Source organism: Dendrobates tinctorius, unplaced genomic scaffold (genome assembly GCF_039654945.1).
Source record: "Dendrobates tinctorius isolate UK_male_01 unplaced genomic scaffold, ASM3965494v1 ptg000043l, whole genome shotgun sequence".
NCBI lineage: Eukaryota > Metazoa > Chordata > Amphibia > Anura > Dendrobatidae > Dendrobates > Dendrobates tinctorius.
Genome location: NW_027361711.1, coordinates 18523007 through 18541078, shown reverse-complemented (window position 1 = coordinate 18541078; position 18072 = coordinate 18523007). Strand labels below are relative to the sequence as shown.

The following is an 18072-nucleotide window of genomic DNA, read 5'->3' as shown; positions in this document are numbered from 1 at the left end:
TCATGACGATTTTTTTGTGAAAGCCAGCCTGTAGACTGCATTAATTACAATAAGAGGTGATAAAAACATCGTATCTGCCCCAAAATGGTATCAGGAAAAACGTCAGGTCAGGGTACAAACAGTAAGTCCAATATCTCTAAAAGTGGAGACGCTATGGGTCTTGGAAAATGGCGACAGAAGAAGAAACCTTTTTTCATACAAATTTTTGGAATTTAAAGCATTACAGGTCTCGGGGAAATTGGCAACACAAGCAAAGTTTAAAAAAGAAAACAAAAAAAAACAAACAAACATGTTTTCGGACTATAAGACAAACAAAATGTGGAGGAAAATGGGGAGTGCATCTTATAGTCTGGATGTACCGGCTCTGACTGTGGAAGGGAGGTGGGAGAGCGGTTTAGCAGGAGCAGCGGGTCCAAGCTGATATGTCCAGGCTTTGAGGTGGGCTCACCGCTTGGAGCCCACTTCAGATTGGGGTATACTGCCATCGGGCGTACTATACCGTCCGATGGCAGTAAGGGGTTATGATTACTAACAAGTGATACCTTGTTAGAATCAAGGTCTCTGGACACTACATCAAGCTTCTCTCAGATGGGGTAGAAAAAAAAAAAAAACGGGTAACAGATTCCCTTTATTAAATAGAATGACCAGTAATTTTTTTTATAGAATTTAGATATATATTCGTGCCAATAGCATTTTCTTTCAATAATAAAAAAAAAAAACAATAGTCTAAGGCTATGTGCCCACGTATCAGGGTGGATAAAAATCAATGTTTTTAAAAAAAAAAAAAAAAAAAAAAAAAAAAAAAAAAAAAAAAAAAATCGGATTTTTTTTATTTTAATCGGATTTTTTTCAATAAACTGCTTTTTGAGGAAAATATTTTACCATCCAAAGGTTCTTCCATCATGAGATAAAGCTGAGTTGTTTAACTCAGTAGAATAAAGGCTGTATATGTGTAACATTCACAATGCCATGCTCTTCCAGAGGTTTCTGTATGATTAGTGGGCAGTTTCTCTCCTATATTATCACAGACGCTCGCTTTACTTACGCAGTTCTCAAAACTGAATTTGACTCCGCAGAGGTCCCAGCCTCTTCTTCACGGCAAAAATGTTACAACATGAACAGAGTAGAGAAAAAGACCTTAATCCTATTGTTCTACAAACCTATGAATACAGAATCAACCCCTTCAGTGCCAAGTCCAAGAAGTTAGACAATATGTTTCTGATTGTTTGGAGTGGAATAGATCTGCACAACACAAGAAGAATGTGAATCTAAGTGTGAGGAGGAGGAAGGGCAAGCAGACAAGAAAATGAAAGTGAAACTTTGAGCACAATACTGCAGCATAGCCACAGACAGACAAGTCTGGATCTGTTTGTGTGTACGATCTGAGGTTTATTACATTCTTTCCTTATAATGGCAGCAGGCCGTAAAAGAGACCCAGTTTGGGAATATTTTAATGAAGCTCCTTCGCCTATTGGTAAGGCAGGCATGCGTGCAAAATGCAAACGATGCAACAAAGAGATGCAAGGCCTGGTGGCGCGAATGAGGCAACATCATGAGAAGTGCGGTGATGAAGATGACCAAAGAAACACTTCTGAACAGGCAGGATCTTCAGGTTGGTAAACATTTTTATTGAATCCTATTTCTAAAGACTGAACTGTCATGTGTGAGAAAAATTATATTTCTTATTATTACTGCATGTTACTGTCATTTGGTACAGTTATGAAGAAAAACAAATATTCCTTTTGGGGCAGGGGCAGTGATGTGTTGTGTACAATAAGCAGAAATTGTATAAACAATGAAATAACAGCATTGACTTTTTTTGTTTAGGGGAATTCATGGATTCTGGAAACTATCCACCTCCAAGATCACCATCATCCTGTTCTACAGTTTCAGAGTTATCCATCCAGGATAGTGCTTCATTAGCAGCAGCAGCATCATCATCAGACACCCACAGCCACATATCACCATCACCCAAAAGGAAGAAAAAACCTTTACCTCCTGGAACCACCATAGATAGGTTTGTGATAAGAACTAGCAGATTAGAAAAAGAGTTGATTGATGAAAAAATTGCCCAGTTTATTTATGCAACGAACTCTTCTTTCCGTCTGACTGAGAACCCACATTTCATTAATATGGTTCAGTCACTGAGACCAGGATACAGTCCACCCAGCAGAGCTGATGTTGCAGGGAAACTGCTGGATCAAGTGTATGACAGAGAAATGGAGCAATGTGCAACAGCTCTGGAGGGTAAAATTGTTAACCTAAGTATTGATGGGTGGAGTAATGTCCACAATGATCCTATTGTATGTGCTTGTATAACAACAGAAGAAGGTAAAGTCTTCCTTGCACAAACAACTGATACGTCAGGAAATGCACATACAGCAGAATACTTACAAGAAGTGGCAGTAAAAGCTATAACGACATGTGAACAAAAATTCAAATGTCTAGTACGCAGTTTGGTCACTGACAATGCTGCAAACGTATCCAAGATGAGAAGAGATTTAGAAGAGCAGAGAGGGAATACAAAGCTGCTAATAACATATGGTTGCAGTGCTCATTTGCTGCACCTCTTAGCCAAAGACTTAAGTGTTCCAGAAATAAAGGCTAATGTTGTTCAAATTGCTAAATACTTCCGTAATAATCATTTTGCTGCAGCAGCTCTGAAAAGGATGGGTGGAACCAAGCTAACGCTCCCACAAGATGTTAGATGGAACTCTGTGGTGGACTGTTTTGAGCAGTATATCAAAAACTGGCCTATTCTGATGACACTTTGTGAAGAAAATCGAGATAAAATAGATGGCACTGTCACGGCCAAAATCCTCAACATTGGGCTTAAGAGAAATGTTGAACATATGCTGAGCTTCCTGAAACCCATCTCTCAAGCTTTAAACAAAATACAGAAAAATAGCTGTTTTATTGCGGATGCTGTTGAAATTTGGAAGGAACTGAGTGAACACTTAAAAACAGAACTACACATGGACAGAATTAAATTACAAGCAGTAAACAAACGAATGGGACAAGCACTGACTCCAGCTCATTTTTTGGCAAATATTGTCAATATCCAATATCAGGGTCAAAACCTAAGTGCTGAGGAAGAGGAGTTAGCTATGACATGGGTATCCAGCAATCATCCATCTTTAATGCCAACTATAATAAAATTCAGAGCTAAGGGGGAACCATTCAAAAAATATATGTTTGCTGAAGATATTTTAAGGAAGGTCACACCAGTAAAATGGTGGAAGTCACTTAAGCGCTTGGATTTAGAGACTGTTCAAGTAATGATTTCACTTTTAACAGCAGTAGCTTCTTCTGCAGGCGTTGAAAGAATATTCTCTTCCTTTGGACTCATTCATTCTAAATTGAGAAATCGGTTGGGACCCAATAAAGCAGGAAAGCTTGTTTTTCTTTTCCAGATTATGAATAGGAACAAAGAAGAAGATAATGATGAAGATGACGACAAGTGAGCTACAGAGGACAGCAGGGACAGTAGTATTTAAGTTTTTCATGTGTCGGCTGGGCTGACAGTCTAAGTTTCTTAAAATATATATATATTTTGGATGTTTGTTTAAGCAAATAACTTATGCTGTAATGTTGTTATTGTTTCAGTTGAATAAATCTATTTAAATTGTTATTAAGGTCAGGATTATTTTTCTCCTTCCTAAGTACAACAGAACAGTGGTATCCAAATACCAAATATGAATGATTAACCCATTAAACTGGGGAGAAAAAAGTAATATAAAAAGTGATTCTAAAAATCTTCATCTACTTGCATGTTAAAGTAGCAAGAACTAGTTTAGGTAGAAACTTTGATTTAAATCACTGATTTAAATCAAGCCTTACTGACTAGTGATTTAAATCGTGATTTAAATCAGTTAGATTTAAATCAAATCCACCCTGCCACGTATGCAGAAAAAACTGCACTTCTTCCCAAGAAAAACATGCGGGTTTTTTGCACGCTTGGAACAGAGGTCCTCAAACTGCGGCCCGCGAAGGACTTTTATCCGGCCCCTGGCCAGGCGACATTAAACTGCACTGATTACAGGGCCGGCGGGCCCTGTAATCGCAGGCGGGACGAGGCAAGGCGTTGCACAGCCCTCCATATGCAGCACAGTGCACACAGACGACGTGATTGTCATCAGGCCGCCTGTGCGGAAGAAGACTGAGATGAGCGGGTGCCTCTTCAGAGCAGCAGGGGACATAGGTGAGTAATGTTTTTTTTTTTTCTTTTTAACGCCTATTGGGGACCTGTGCTGCCTAATGGGGACCTGTGCTGCAAAATGGGGACATTTACCTGCCTACTGGGGACCTGTGCTACGTATTGGGGACATTTTCCTGCCAACTTGGGACATTTTCCTGCCTATTTGGGAACTGTGCTGCCTATTGGGTACATTTACCTGCCTATTGGGGACCTGTGCTACCTTTTGGGGACATTTACCTGCCTATTGGGGACATTTACCTGCCTATTGGGGATTCTTGCACCACACTAGTCTGAGCCTGAGGTAAAAGTGGAGTTCCACCATTATGGGCGCTGATCAGGCCGCATTGGTGGGCGCTGATCAGGCCGCATTGGTGGGCGCTGATCAGGCCGCATTGGTGGGCGCTGATCAGGCCGCATTGGTGGGCGCTGATCAGGCCGCATTGGTGGGCGCTGATCAGGCCGCATTGATGGGCGCTGATCAGGCCGCATTGATGGGCACTGATCAGACCGCATTGATGGGCACTGATCAGACCGCATTGATGGGCACTGATCAGACCGCATTGATGGGCACTGATCAGACCGCATTGATGGGCGCTGATCAGACCGCATTGACGGGCACTGAGCAGACTGCATTGACGGGCAGTGCAGTCTGTATGTCTCTGTGTGGGCAATTTTATTGCTGGTAAATTGTTTTTGTAGCGCTGTATATATGTTGGTATTTTACTAATAGCAATTTTGAATCCCTAGGAAACAATTATATCAAGAATGAGAAAAAAAACTGTCTCGAAGTGTAGGATGTTCGAAGAACCCATGTAAAAAATCACAGCATGTGCGGAATGCCATAGGAATGCATGGAGTGCGTTCTGTATGTGTTTTAAGCGTTTTCGCGGCAAAAACACTTAAAAATCGCAACATGTGCACACAGCCTAAATCTCAAAGAACAAAAGGTGTCAAACTAATGGATTATCTGTGCTAATTGCTAAATACTCACATTTCATTGGCAATGAAACCAGTCAACTCGGACAAGAACAGAAAGGTGATGAAGAAACAGCAGCAAATGGAAACTGCAAGAAAGAAGACAAGAAGAACGTTACTGGAAGAACCAAAGCACACTGACCGTAGAGTCACAATCACGTGCAGCAGACACGCCAACATGGGATTCACAAAGCGAACATTACAAAAAGCAGACGTGACCGACTTACATCCCAGCAGCGTGTAAAATTCGATACGAAGCCTGGGGCCATGAGTTTCTAAGCTCTAGCTTAGTGGTCCTATTCTAGTATGAGGCGCACAGTCCTACAGATACGGGGATCTCCAACTTCTTATGGTCATGCTTATTTATATAAAAACAACAACAATACAGTTAGAGAATCATCCATAAACCTACAATGTATAGTCCCAATGTGGCTGGATGATAGGCCCTTCACCCCTGAGCCTGTTTTCACCTTCCTGACTGGGCCAATTTTTACAATTCTGACCAGTGTCACTTTATGAGGTCATAACTCTGCAACGCTTCAACACTACATTCGAGAAGCTTATTAACCCTTCAGGTGCTGCACAGGAATTAAAGCAATGTAGAAGGGGGAAAAGAAAAGGAACATTTTACTGTTTCTTCATAAAAATGCTATTTTACCATTTTATATTTTATATGGTGTGTCAAAGTTTTTTTCCTATTAATATGACTATATTGGGTGTGAGCATATCATACAGTGGTCCTTTTCTGTCTTCTTCCATGTAGTATTTTTTGCCACTGGATATTGCACCTCTATATTGGACATATATATTTTTATGGTAGTGCGCCTTGTGTTTTCTATTACTGATCAGTCTTTGGCGGATGTAGATTGGACGCACGAATGGATGGACCGAAAAAAAAAAAAAAGTTTGAGCCAAAAGGGTGCACAGATGCTGATCAGCAATATGCGTCTGATCAGCGGCTCTGTGGCTGATCAAGTACTGATTGGCGCTCAGCAGCAGAAGGGGACTGGGGTGGATTAGGACAAAACAGTGGACAAGAACGGATCAGGATTGTCTTCTTCTAGCAGAAACAGCAGCGATTGCAAAGGCTTGAGAAAGTATGTGGCACAAGGCCCAGGAGATCTGCAGCAGAACGACAGTGACCACTCTGCAACGTCTCCAAGCTGGAATGAGGAAGTGTAGAGCGGTCACTATGGGGTCAAGCTGCTTCCCTGCTCACTGAGTGGTGCAATCGGACCTCAATGTCCTATCGCTCCAATCAAAGCTGGGGCTGCTGATGCCGCTGCTCCCTAGGAATAGCCTATGATCAGTGCAATTATACTACCAACCTGTAATTGGCGATCGTAGTTGACGATTGGCGACACAACCCTCCCCGTGGCGACGTGTCCCTAGGCCCTGCTGTTAGAAACAGTAGGCACCTTAATGCAATCACCATGCACCATTTAACATGTGGTTGTGCTCCTGAGGAAGAAGTCATCCGAACTTCGAAACGCGTTGAAATAAAAACCACTTTCTTTCATTTGGATATCTTTGGTCCTGCATTTTAATCGGCAGCGCGGATTACATCCACAAACCTTCTGCTTCTTCACAAAAAAAAAAAAAAATCATACGGATGTGATCTAGAATCTAGAGGACAACAGAGATGGAAAAATGTCTGTTTTTATTCTGGATGAAAAACAGACTACTTTACATAATCTCATCTGAACCCGACCAAACTTGTAGCAGCAAATTGTTGTGGATTCAACCAGTTGACTCAGGGTTTGACCCATTAGCTTGGGGGGGTCTTAACCTAATCGCAACTGTCAGATTGGGGATTAGAGAAAATGGAGATGTTCCAAATCATCGACACCTTTAATGAAAGTGACCTTGTGCTTCTAAAATGTATTCATCAACTCAATCCAAAAGCAGAAGTGCTGGAAATACAAGATCTCATGTCTGCAACATGACAATTACAATGCCCTGCCTGTATAACTTGGAGACAAGGGGTTAAGAAATTCAGTTCATTAACATAGTGAGGTAGCAAGACTTCCGGCCTGCACACAATCCCAACAAAGCCGATTAGCCACTTAAATGGCTCAGGAATTTGGTAGCTGCGCTCACAACTGATGAAGTCTTTGGTCCCACTGAATGAGATGGCATATGTAGCGATTGAAATAAATTGTAATGTATTCATGTGGAAGCTATAAAACATGGCATGGAGAAAGGCACAAGAACTGATACACACAAGCTTTGGAAACTGCAGTGCAATATTAGGTTAAAAAGGAAAAAAAATGGCTATTGTAAATTTTACAAAAGTTACAAATATGGTGTTCACAGTCACTGGCATAGAAATCATCTAACTGCCAAGGTAAACCGCAGCATACTGGAAGAGGATACAACATCCATGACAGTACCTGTCCTTTGTCTCCACTTCTGTTAACCAGATGACTACATGGTAGTCTCGTTTTACTCCATGGACTTGTAATACCACCCACCCTGCAAGCTCAGATGGTTCATTTATGGCAAGTCAGAATTTCTTCCTGTGGTGAGCCCTGGGCTGATATGCTATCAATTCGTCAGACTTCCAATTTTGCTCCTTGTCTTCATTCCTGGTTCTAACCCGGAGAAATAGCCATTCCTGCCAGCAAACTCCCCCAGCCAGTGACTACACCAAGGACTCAACCCTGGACTCTTGTGTAAGTTCACATTCCTGTACAGGAACTTAAAGGTCGAAAGTCAAGGCTCCTGTGGGACTTGATAGCTGGAGTAGATAGTGTAAGTCATGTACTTGGAATCCCTATTTATAGCTGCCAGATGACAAAAGCCCCTTTATAATGTTGATAAACAGAGGGTATGGGATTTAGACACCATAGACCAATTAGTGTAATCATTGGGTAACTTAAACTAAAGTCGATTGAAACTGTGGATATCTGCAGATCATCTGATGTGTATGAGGACCTCTAATGTCTCCTCTGACAGATGATGCTGGAGGAGAGAAGGGTCAGTCAGTAACAATTTTAGCTTCTGGTCCCTTTGTTATTCAGGAGATAAGTTGCTGCCAAAACCAATAAGCAGCAGCTTTTCTCCACTCACTCCTTTGAAAACACATTTGACCAACCTGGAAGATCATGTGTATGGTGGAGTTGGAATAGATAACTGATGGCTAAATGAGAACTTGGCCTTCAGCTACCCTATATGGAAGGCCAGCCAAAGGTGGAGTCCATACACATGAGCTTAAAAGTAAACCGAACCCGCCAATATTGATAGGATCACCAATAGTTCAATGTATTTGGGGGCCTCCAGTCTCTGCCCTGACAGATGATGTCAGGGGAGAGAACTACCTGGACAATGGAATTTTAACAGTGGATTCTCTTGCTTAGTGGGAAGTTAACCTGTAGCCTTAGGAGTGTTGCAGCGGAAAGGAAAACTTGGCTGAACCAAACTTTCTGGTGTATGTCGGGAGAAATAGCTGTCCACCAAATTGTTCAGCTATCTCTAGGTGGGTCTCTCACCGATCATGATAATGGTATTCCCAATGTTCCCTGTAGTGAACATATGGGACAACAGTTTTATTCCCGATCTACAGGAATGGTGGTCACACAGGCTCACTAACACCATTCACTCAGGGGTCCTTTCCCTCTGGTCTTGGGATTCGTTGGAGCCTCAGCAGCCAGATACCCCAACAAACATGCTGAACACTTATTATCTGTCCTGTAGATAGGTGATAAATGTTGCTCAAAGGACAAACCCTGTAATTCCACGGTTCAGTGAAAATCACAGAAAAAAATTCTTCTTAAATCATAAAACAGTGAATAAAGCAGACTATATAATCACTATGCCCGGTGGCCATGGATAAGCAGGACCTGAAAGAATAGTGTGTGCGTGGCACAAAAGAGCATTGTTACCGTACCAGTACTTTGCAAATCTGCATTGATGTCACAGGAAATAAATACCAGGAAGAAACGTCTTAGCCAGCATGTGACTACAATGTGAATTCATACTAAATTATAAAGAGCATTTCTATTTATTAGTAAACCTAAAAGCTCTCCTTGAAAACTGTTATTCAGACAACAATCCAGGAAAATGAAAAGAGGATTTTACATAGAACCATCATAGGATCATTCTGGGACACAGAAAACCCAATCTGGTACGGTATGCAAATTAGGGAGATCTATGGAGAGGTCAGATCAGAGGAAATATACAAATTACAAACTTTCTGCTTCTTGTACTAAACCAAAGAAGAACAACTACATCTCAAAACGGCCAATATAACAAATTGGGTCTCCAGATCACGCTTGACTGTTATGACCTCCTGCAAACATAATGCAAAGCCAAACACAACCTTCTGGAAACGTTCTTGAAGAATCTAAGCCTATTCTTCAAGGGCAATGGCCTCAGATTCATGAGCAATCTTGGGTCTGTGTGCTGCAACCACCTTCTTAAACCCCATAGAAAATCTTTCATGGGATTTGAATTAAGATGAGAAACGAACCAAGTCTTGGTGTACTTACGGTATGGTTGGGATCACTGTCCTTTTGGAATCCAAGATTCAGTTACTTGAGAGAAGATGATGTGTTCTTGATACTTGAATAAATCTATCTTGCCCTCCACATACCACAGATATCCAGGGTCAAAGGAAGCAAAGCAGCCCCAGAGCATCAGCAAGCACCACCACTCTTGACTGTAGGCGGTTGTTCAGAGTTTAATCAAAGTGTGAGCATAGTGTGCTCAAAATAAAAAATAAGTCGACAGGTGTATGGCCTCATAGACCAACATTGATCCGAGCGAGATCCGATGTTTTGTCAGATCGCACTCTAACCGCAAAGTACACTGATGTGCACCTGCCCTTTTGGTGTAAAATGAAACCTTAGTGTCTGCAGCTATTAAATCTTGCTGCAGGTGTTTAGCAGATAGAACACACATACATGATTTCTACGCTGTTTTCGTCATGAAATTGATTAAGTAATTAGAACATAGATCACTTACTGATAGCGCCAGTGTAGGTGGGTTGTGTTAGGTCTTTAGGCACCTTCCGGTAGATGTCAAACCTAGTGTCAAAAAGTAAAAAAAAATGTTAATAAAAGACTAAACAGATGAGTAAGGGGGCTTTTGTAAGTTTATAGCATCCCCAACCCCTTCACGTATGGCCCAAATATAACAGTTATTGGGGAACCTTTAAGTGTCTATCTAGGTTTCATGGTTGCACATTACATACAGTACTGCCATCACTAGAATGTATGTAGCCCATCCTTTCATAATTTTATTAATTGAGGTTTTATGATCAGGAGGTGGAGGCTAGACCAACACACATGATGGAACCACAAGTAATTACTTAAATACTATATAAAAAAAACTTTTCTACAATTTTCCACTAATTCACTGCAATTACAGGATACTATACGGAAACTATATACACAAACTATAAACACTTAGCATATGTCCAGATACCAATGCATGGCCTCAGTTCACACAGAAAGCCATCACATAGTTATAGAGCATGAGTACAATCAGGGTTAGGAGCATTGAGAAGCTTCAAAAGTGCACAGTCGTGGCCAAAAGTTTTGAATCTGACAAATTTTGGTTGTCAAAGTTTTCTGCTTCATTGTTTGCAGATCTTTTAGTCTGATGTCTCTATGGTTACTGAAGTACAATCGTAAGCAATTCAAAAGTTTTTAAATGTTTATTAAAAATTGACATCAAGTTTATTGACAGTGTCGACCTTTATTTTACAATTCATCTGCGATTTGCCCCGACAGGCTGGATATCAGCTTCTGGAGTAAATCCTGAGTGATGGCAACCCATTCTTGCCTAATCAGGGCTTGAAATTTATCAAAATGTCTGTGTTTTTTATTTATCTACCTGCTTTTTGAGGATTGAGAATTGTTATGATTGAGTCACCGTAGGAGGCAAAAATAGAAATGCTAGCTAAGTCCAGAAAACCAGAGAAGTTGGCAGCTATCGGATTGCAGACCCCTGAACCTATCAACACAACTAGCAGTAGCCGTGGGGGGCTCCTACGATGCCCTAGGCCCCTCAATCACAGCCGGAGGACTACATAGCCTAAAGACAGAAAGGGAAATCTAAACTGCCCCAGAGCAGACCCCAAAGTAAAAGGCAGCCCCCCACATATAATGACGGTGAAGCAAGAAGAAAGAACAAAACACAGACAGAAAGATAGACTGAGCAAAGATGGGCCCACGCTAGCTTAGATAGGAAAGGACAGGAAGGCTGCTGTCTGCAATCCGTGAAAAACCCTATGAAAATAAGAGCCAATAAACTGACAGTAAAAAAGGCCCTGAAGACGCTAGGCTTCAAAAAAGCTATGTCAGTACTCAAGAATATTCTGAAGACAGAGCAACAGGCAAAAGGAGATTCAGCTCACCCCAGCAGGGAATGGCAGAATCCAGAAAAGCAAGGAAAACAAAACACTAATGCAAAAAGGCAAAGCAGAAATCTTAGCTTTAGATGAGCAGGAATCAGACTGGTTTCCTAGAAGTCCACAGAGAAATCACCCGCAGGCCAGAAGGGCGTCGGCAGCCTTATATCCAGTCATTAACTCCACTCAGCCAATCATCATCATCAGCCCCAGGTGTTTGACAATCAGGCTCACTACCTTTCTTCACCAGAAGAGGGAGTTCCTCGGGCCTCAGTAGTGAAGGGGAAAATGAACTCACAACAGAGAATAGTATCTCATTGGGATTGGGATCTGGAGTGTTTCCTGGTGATGGACTTAAACATTTCAAAGTTTTGCTCACCAAACCACTTAGCCTTATAATGTGGTGCTCCATGTCATGTCCGCCATGTCTGTTTTGCCTCATGACCCCTGGAGCGGTGTGCACGCGCATCTCATGTCTGCTATCCTGCGTGTTCCCTAGAACAGTGTGCACACTCACCTCATGACTGTTGGGCTGCAAGATGCCTGCGTTTCTGCTCTGCCTTCTGTGATCATCTCTGTGTTCCAAGAACCCCTGATCATGTGTCCTTCCTAGGTTCCAGCACTGTCTGGTTCTGCCATCATCTCTGCATGTCTGGAACCCCTGATCATGTGACCTTTCCTAGGTTCCAGCTCTGTCTGGTTCTGCAATCATCTCTGCATGTCTGGAATCCCTGGTCATGTGACTGCTCTGTGATCCTGGAGGATTTGAACTGGAAGTTCTCCCCTGGTCCTGACCCAGAAGTGGAGGTGCTAATGCCCTATATCAGACCGCCCCTCCCTATGCTCATGCCCTGTCGTGCGTCTCTGCACACGCTCCGTGCTTGTACTCCGTCTCTTGTCCCGTGCCTTGTCTAGTGTTTGTCCTTCGTGCCATGTTTTGTCTCTGCTCTGCTTTGCCTTGTAGTCCTTCCTTGCTCTGATTCCGTTCTGTGCTTCTGTCCAGCTCCCGTTCCTTGTTGCGTACCTTGCTTTGCCTTTTTCCTCCCTATGGTCTGTCTTTGCTTGCTCTGCCTCGCTCTCTCCTATGGTGCTCTGTAGTGCTCCCTGGCACACGCACTATTCCTTCTCTCTTATCTTTTGTGTTCTTTTCCATGTCTAGTCCCAAGGCTCTGCCTTGGCCCGGCTCTGGGCTTCAGCCTACGCTCCGCTGCTAGACTCTGTCCTATTGTGCTCTCTTGCACGTTTCTAGGCTAGTCCCAAGGCTCTGCCTTGGCCCAGCTCTGGCCTACGCTCCGCTGCTAGCTCTGTTCTTGCTCTAACCTGATTCCGTGTTTCTGCCAATGCTTCCGTGCCTGGTTCCGTACTCTGCCTAAGCTCGGTCTTGTTTCTTGTCTTGCCTTGTTGCTTCGTGCGCTCTTTGCATGCGCCTAGCCTTCCTAGCCTCCTGTTTGTGCCTCAGCCGTGCCTGCCTGCTTGTGCCTCAGCCGTGCTCGTCGGTCAGTGACAGCTGTGTCGCCTGCTACGCTTCAGCCGGGTTCGCTGGAGTCTTGCCCGTCTGTCAGTGCTGCAGCCCGTCCAGCTAGTCAGTGCCCCAGCCGTGCTCTACGTGCTTCCTTGCACCTCACGCTGTTTCTGCACTGTGCTCTTCGTGTTCTCTAAAGCACGCGCAGGTCCTCGCCTGCCCCTTGGCATACCTCCCCATGCTTCAATAAAAGTACGCGCAGGTTTTGCCTTGTAACCTGTCGTGCCCTCTTGCACGCACAGGCCCTATCCTTGTCACTGGCGTGTCCCCTACACGCGCAGGCCTCCGTCCCTGTAAACGTCGTGTCTCTCTACACTCGCAGGCCTCCGTCCCTGTAGTGTCCTCTGCACGCACAGGCCTCCGTCCCTGTAGTGTCCTCTGCACGCACAGGCCTCCGTCCCTGTACCGACCCTGGCATGCCTCTCTGCATGCGCAGAACGCTGCCTTGGACCTGACCCTGGCGTGTTCCTTAACACGCATCGGGTCTCTAACTTATCTTGTCTCCTTGCATGGAACCCTGGTTTGCCTGCCGGATGCCCGGAACCTGCCGATCGCTGCCAGAGATCGTAAGCCTGATGACTGCGGCCTGATGTCCAGAGCTGATGACCACAGCCTGATGCCCTGATCATGTCGATCGCTGCCAGATGTCCGGAGTCCGATGCCATCATGCCTTTGCCTACCATCTTGCACGTACCATGTCTTGGACCTTGGCATGCCATGCACGCACCTTGCTATGTGCTCCCTGTGTGTTTACGTTTTGCACCTGTTACCCTGAACTGTTCCGTAATGAAGTTATCTTGAACTTACGTCTTGTCTCACCTTGTCTTGCTTCCGTGAGCTGGCCGGCTGATCCCAGCTGCCGTGGTGGCTCACCCCCTTGGTCTTGCCCCTGACACTCCCTGTAAAGGGGGTGGCTTCTCACAAGGTCAGCTCGCCCTAGGTGGGTGGGTCTACTCTCTTAAGAAAAACGACTCAGCTTAAGCTGACGCTCGTCACACTGCATCTGGCTAGAAAAACCTTGGTCATTATCAAATTGCTCCTGGATTAATGGAGAAATTGCTTTTGAAGAGGTTTCATTATTTATTCATGGCATTGTTTTTAGGCAAAATTGTGAATTGGCCCACTCCTTTGGATGAAGAGCAACCCCATACAATGGTAGTCTCCACTCACTACAGCAGCAATCTTTTAAGTCAGTCTCAAAACTTTTGGCCTTGATTGTATTTATCTCCACCATTATCAATTTGCACGACACAAATACACCATTTCCTAATGAAATAAAAGTATCTCAGACTGAAAGCGGCAAGAATACAAGATGCTGCTTTCTTTTTCCACTTCCCTTTCCAAAACCAACACACCATTCAACTCCCTCTACGTCAAACGTATTAAATGGCCCGATAGCTGACTGCATGGGCTCGGAGCCAAAGGAGCTGCTTTGGCATAAACTTTAATAAAAGGTTTTGACATGCCATTGCTAAGGCAGTTTATCCCAAGGTTAAGCACACGTGTTTCACAAATGAAGAATAGCACACAATTGGAGCTTGTTAAAAGAGCCTTAATCTAGGGTGTGCAGAGACTGGGCCATGGGGTTAAACCTCTTGAGATAATCCATTACTGAATAAACACTCTTAGAAAGGTGGTTTCAGGGCTTTTGCGACAAAGCCATTACCTGCAGCCTGCGTTACATCTTAGACGGCTAATTTTCTATACCATGAATCTGGTTACTGTACTGGTAACTTTCCATGCAGGATTTCTACAACTGAACAGTCGAAATTGGTGACTACCCTTTTCTTCATTGTTAGGTTGTTGTATAGACTTTATTTACCAGGTGTAGACATATAATGGAAAATTGACTAGTAATTGGTCAAACATTTTTAATTTACAAATCTATAAAAAGCAGTAATTCCCGGACCTAAATATTGTCTAACATTTACATTTGGAGACAGCTCTTGTACCACTAAAGTGGTCAACAGAAAACTCAGGCCCCAATCAAGTCCCTTATTTGTTTGGTCTTGTTATTTTTGTTGCTGTTTTTGTGCCAAATCTTTTAAAAAGGCACACAAGCTTCATAAATTTTGCATGCAGCAAAAATGTTTTTTTTTTTTTTTTTTGGGGGGGGGGGCATTTGACTTGTTCGGTAACTAACTAAACAAAACAAAACCTAAAAAAAGGGCCATTTTGCTTTAACTAATGTGCATAGAAAGTCTGGGGCTCCTTCATTGATTTCCACAGTAATAATAATAAAAAAAAAAAAAAAAAAAGATTGTCTGTAAAACAATGTCGCCTGTGTAGTGTTGTAGTTAAGTTGTAGTGGGCAGTGGCCCATGAAATTTTTGTATACAATAGACCCAGCAATAAAGCCAATCCATTGTGTTAGCCAGCACCTGCTGTGACCTCTAGGGTACCATAATAACCCTTATAATATGACATACATGCAAACAAAAGAAAAATGGACGCTGAAGACATGGCCTCACTCCTGCCGCCAGGAAAGACCTGCTTCCTGGCGCTATTTTAGGTTACACAAGAAGACACGTATAAACCCATATCCTTAAACTGACCCTCCCTAAAAACTATTCTGGTCAAAATTAGATAAAACTCCTATTTTATTTATTACATTACTAGATGAGACTGCCAGAAGCAAGTAGAAAACCAGAGAACCGACTTGTGAGGGACAAAATAAAAATCTATAGAAGGTCCAGCTAAGTTATTCTAAGTGCCCCTTCCCACATCTAAATCATGAAAGTGGCAGCAGTTTCAGAGTCTCCGTCACACACCATTTACATTACTGCCAACCATGACATCATGGCACTGCTCAGAGGAAAGAAATGGACTTCCTGCATGCTAAAGCTGACGCCCAGCGGCGGCTCCACGCCATTCCTCCAGACAAACAGTCCAGCAGAGAAGGTGAGAACAGGATGGGTTGAAGGAATGCATTTCACTCCGGTTTCCTGAGCAGAGTCGAAGGGGAAGATGTGAGCTGATCACTAGGAAATGCTTTCATTATGACAGACGATGAACGTGATGATGAATATGAGCATTCGTATCTATTAGACATGATGATTCCTCACTGACGTCTGCATATCATTACCTTTAATCAGGGCTGTGGAGTCGGTAAGCCAAACCTCCGACTTCAGCTCCTCAATTTCCATGACACCGACTCCAACTCCGACTCCACAGCCCTGCCTTTAATGAAGCGACAGGTTTTCCAAAAGTGATAAAATATATGATAGTAGGGCCGTAACAATCGTGGTCACAGAGGGTGTGACTGGGCCGATGCAGGAGGGGGGCCAGCCGATGCCCATTTCAACTGGATGTGCGTATGAGGATACACATTCAGCTGAAATGCATTGCAGCGCAGAGACCCGCTAGCCAATCGGAGGCTAACAGACGAAGTGGGCGTGCCTGTGACTGGGGGGCATGGCACTGACACCTTGCGCCGCCTGTTGTTTGCACTCTGAAGTCAGCTGCAGACTACACAAGAGGACACCACGCGGCGTTGGAGGAGAAAGATTTTATTTATGCGTTCAAAAACAGGATGGGTCCAGGGTGAGGAACATATATACCAGGAATGGGCCCAGAAGGGGGGGGACCTATATACCTGGATGAGCTCAGTATGTGGAACATAAATACCAGGAAGGGACCGGGGACATATATACCAGGGAGGGGCCCAGGATAGGGGATATTACGATATAATGGGGGAGGGAGGGCAACACGTATGTCCTTATTGGATTTCGTAGATTGAGAGCCCTCACGGGCAGGGTCCTCTCGCCTCCTGTACCAGTCGTGAATTGTATTGTTTAAGATTGCTTGCTTTTATTATGTATACCCATCCTCACATGTAAAGTGCCATGGAATAAATGGTGCTATAATAATAAATAATAATAAATGGGATTTAGAATGCTACAAGGGCTCATACCTCTGACCAACATGTGTGGGAAGGGGACCAGGTCCAAATTTTGCACTGGGACATATAAAGGTTAGAAGAGTCAAAGGGAGGGTGGACAGACTCTTCACAACTTGATCGGGGTAGAAAAGGGTTGTCATGAAAGCAAACGGTCTTTTGAAATCTCCGAGACTAGCCAACTTTGTACAAATATTAGTTTTCATTTTCATGGCGTCTTTTTCAGGCAGGCGATCCCACTGAGACTTTCAAGAGTAAAATGTCTCAGGAAGCAATGGTATTTTTTAGCACATCCTATGAACTTTTTCAGCATTTCTGTGGCATCTTTTGGACTTTTTTTGTTAACTCCATTCAACAATGAAGATAATGCTAGCGGCTATTCAAGCAAAAATTCTTGCAAAACTCTTGAGATGACACTCTGGTGTCTTTTGAGCCTTCTCATCAACTTGCATTGTAAGTTATAGCGCAGTTTCAGAGCCGAAAAAAACCTGTCGAATTATCAGGCCACTTCTTTTAGTCGCTTGGTGTCTTTGAAAAAACTGAAGTGGTTAACAGATGCTCAAAAGACTCAACATATGAACAGCACATTGTATTCACATAGAAATTCACATGTTCTTTCTTTTGAGCGGTCTCGGGAAAAGAAAAAAAAAAAAAGTCGTGTGTACATACCCTAGGCCAATGAGTATTTTATGAGTTTTTTAGGCATTTTCTGTACCAATTAATACATTAGATTACTTGCGATTTTTTAGCGCGTTTTTGCGGTGGGTTTTTTTCAGCTGCAATTTCTGTCTCTTAGGCTACACGCCCACGATCAGGAAATAGCAGCGCTTTGGCTGCTGCGTCCAACATGCTGCCTTCTATTGAACGCAGGTAAATCCACGTATTTAACAGAAAAAATTGACGTGAGCGCAGATCTCAAAAAACATACCGCAGGTCAGTTTACGCTGCGTAAACTAAGCACAGTGGCCATGAGATCTATAGAAATCCCAAGCTTTGTCCTCATGGTCCAAAATAGGAGGCTTCAAAAGAAAATGCAATACAGTCGAGCAAGTATACGTCAACGCGATGTGAACATGCTGCCTAAGAGCTCATTCACACTACAGTTCTTCACATCCATGTAACAG

At 43.3% G+C, this 18072-nt stretch overlaps 1 protein-coding gene across 1 annotated transcript in view; it reads right to left on the bottom strand.

Annotated features, from left to right (window-relative positions):
- ERGIC1 (endoplasmic reticulum-golgi intermediate compartment 1) overlaps positions 1–18072 on the bottom strand; it is a 110959-nt gene that overhangs the window by 79578 nt on the left and 13309 nt on the right. The window contains exons 2-3 of the mRNA XM_073575226.1: positions 10139–10200; positions 5190–5262 (exon numbers count right to left, since the gene is read on the bottom strand). Coding sequence (XP_073431327.1) covers positions 5190–5262; positions 10139–10200 — 135 coding nt within the window. The remainder of the gene's footprint in view (positions 1–5189; positions 5263–10138; positions 10201–18072) is intronic.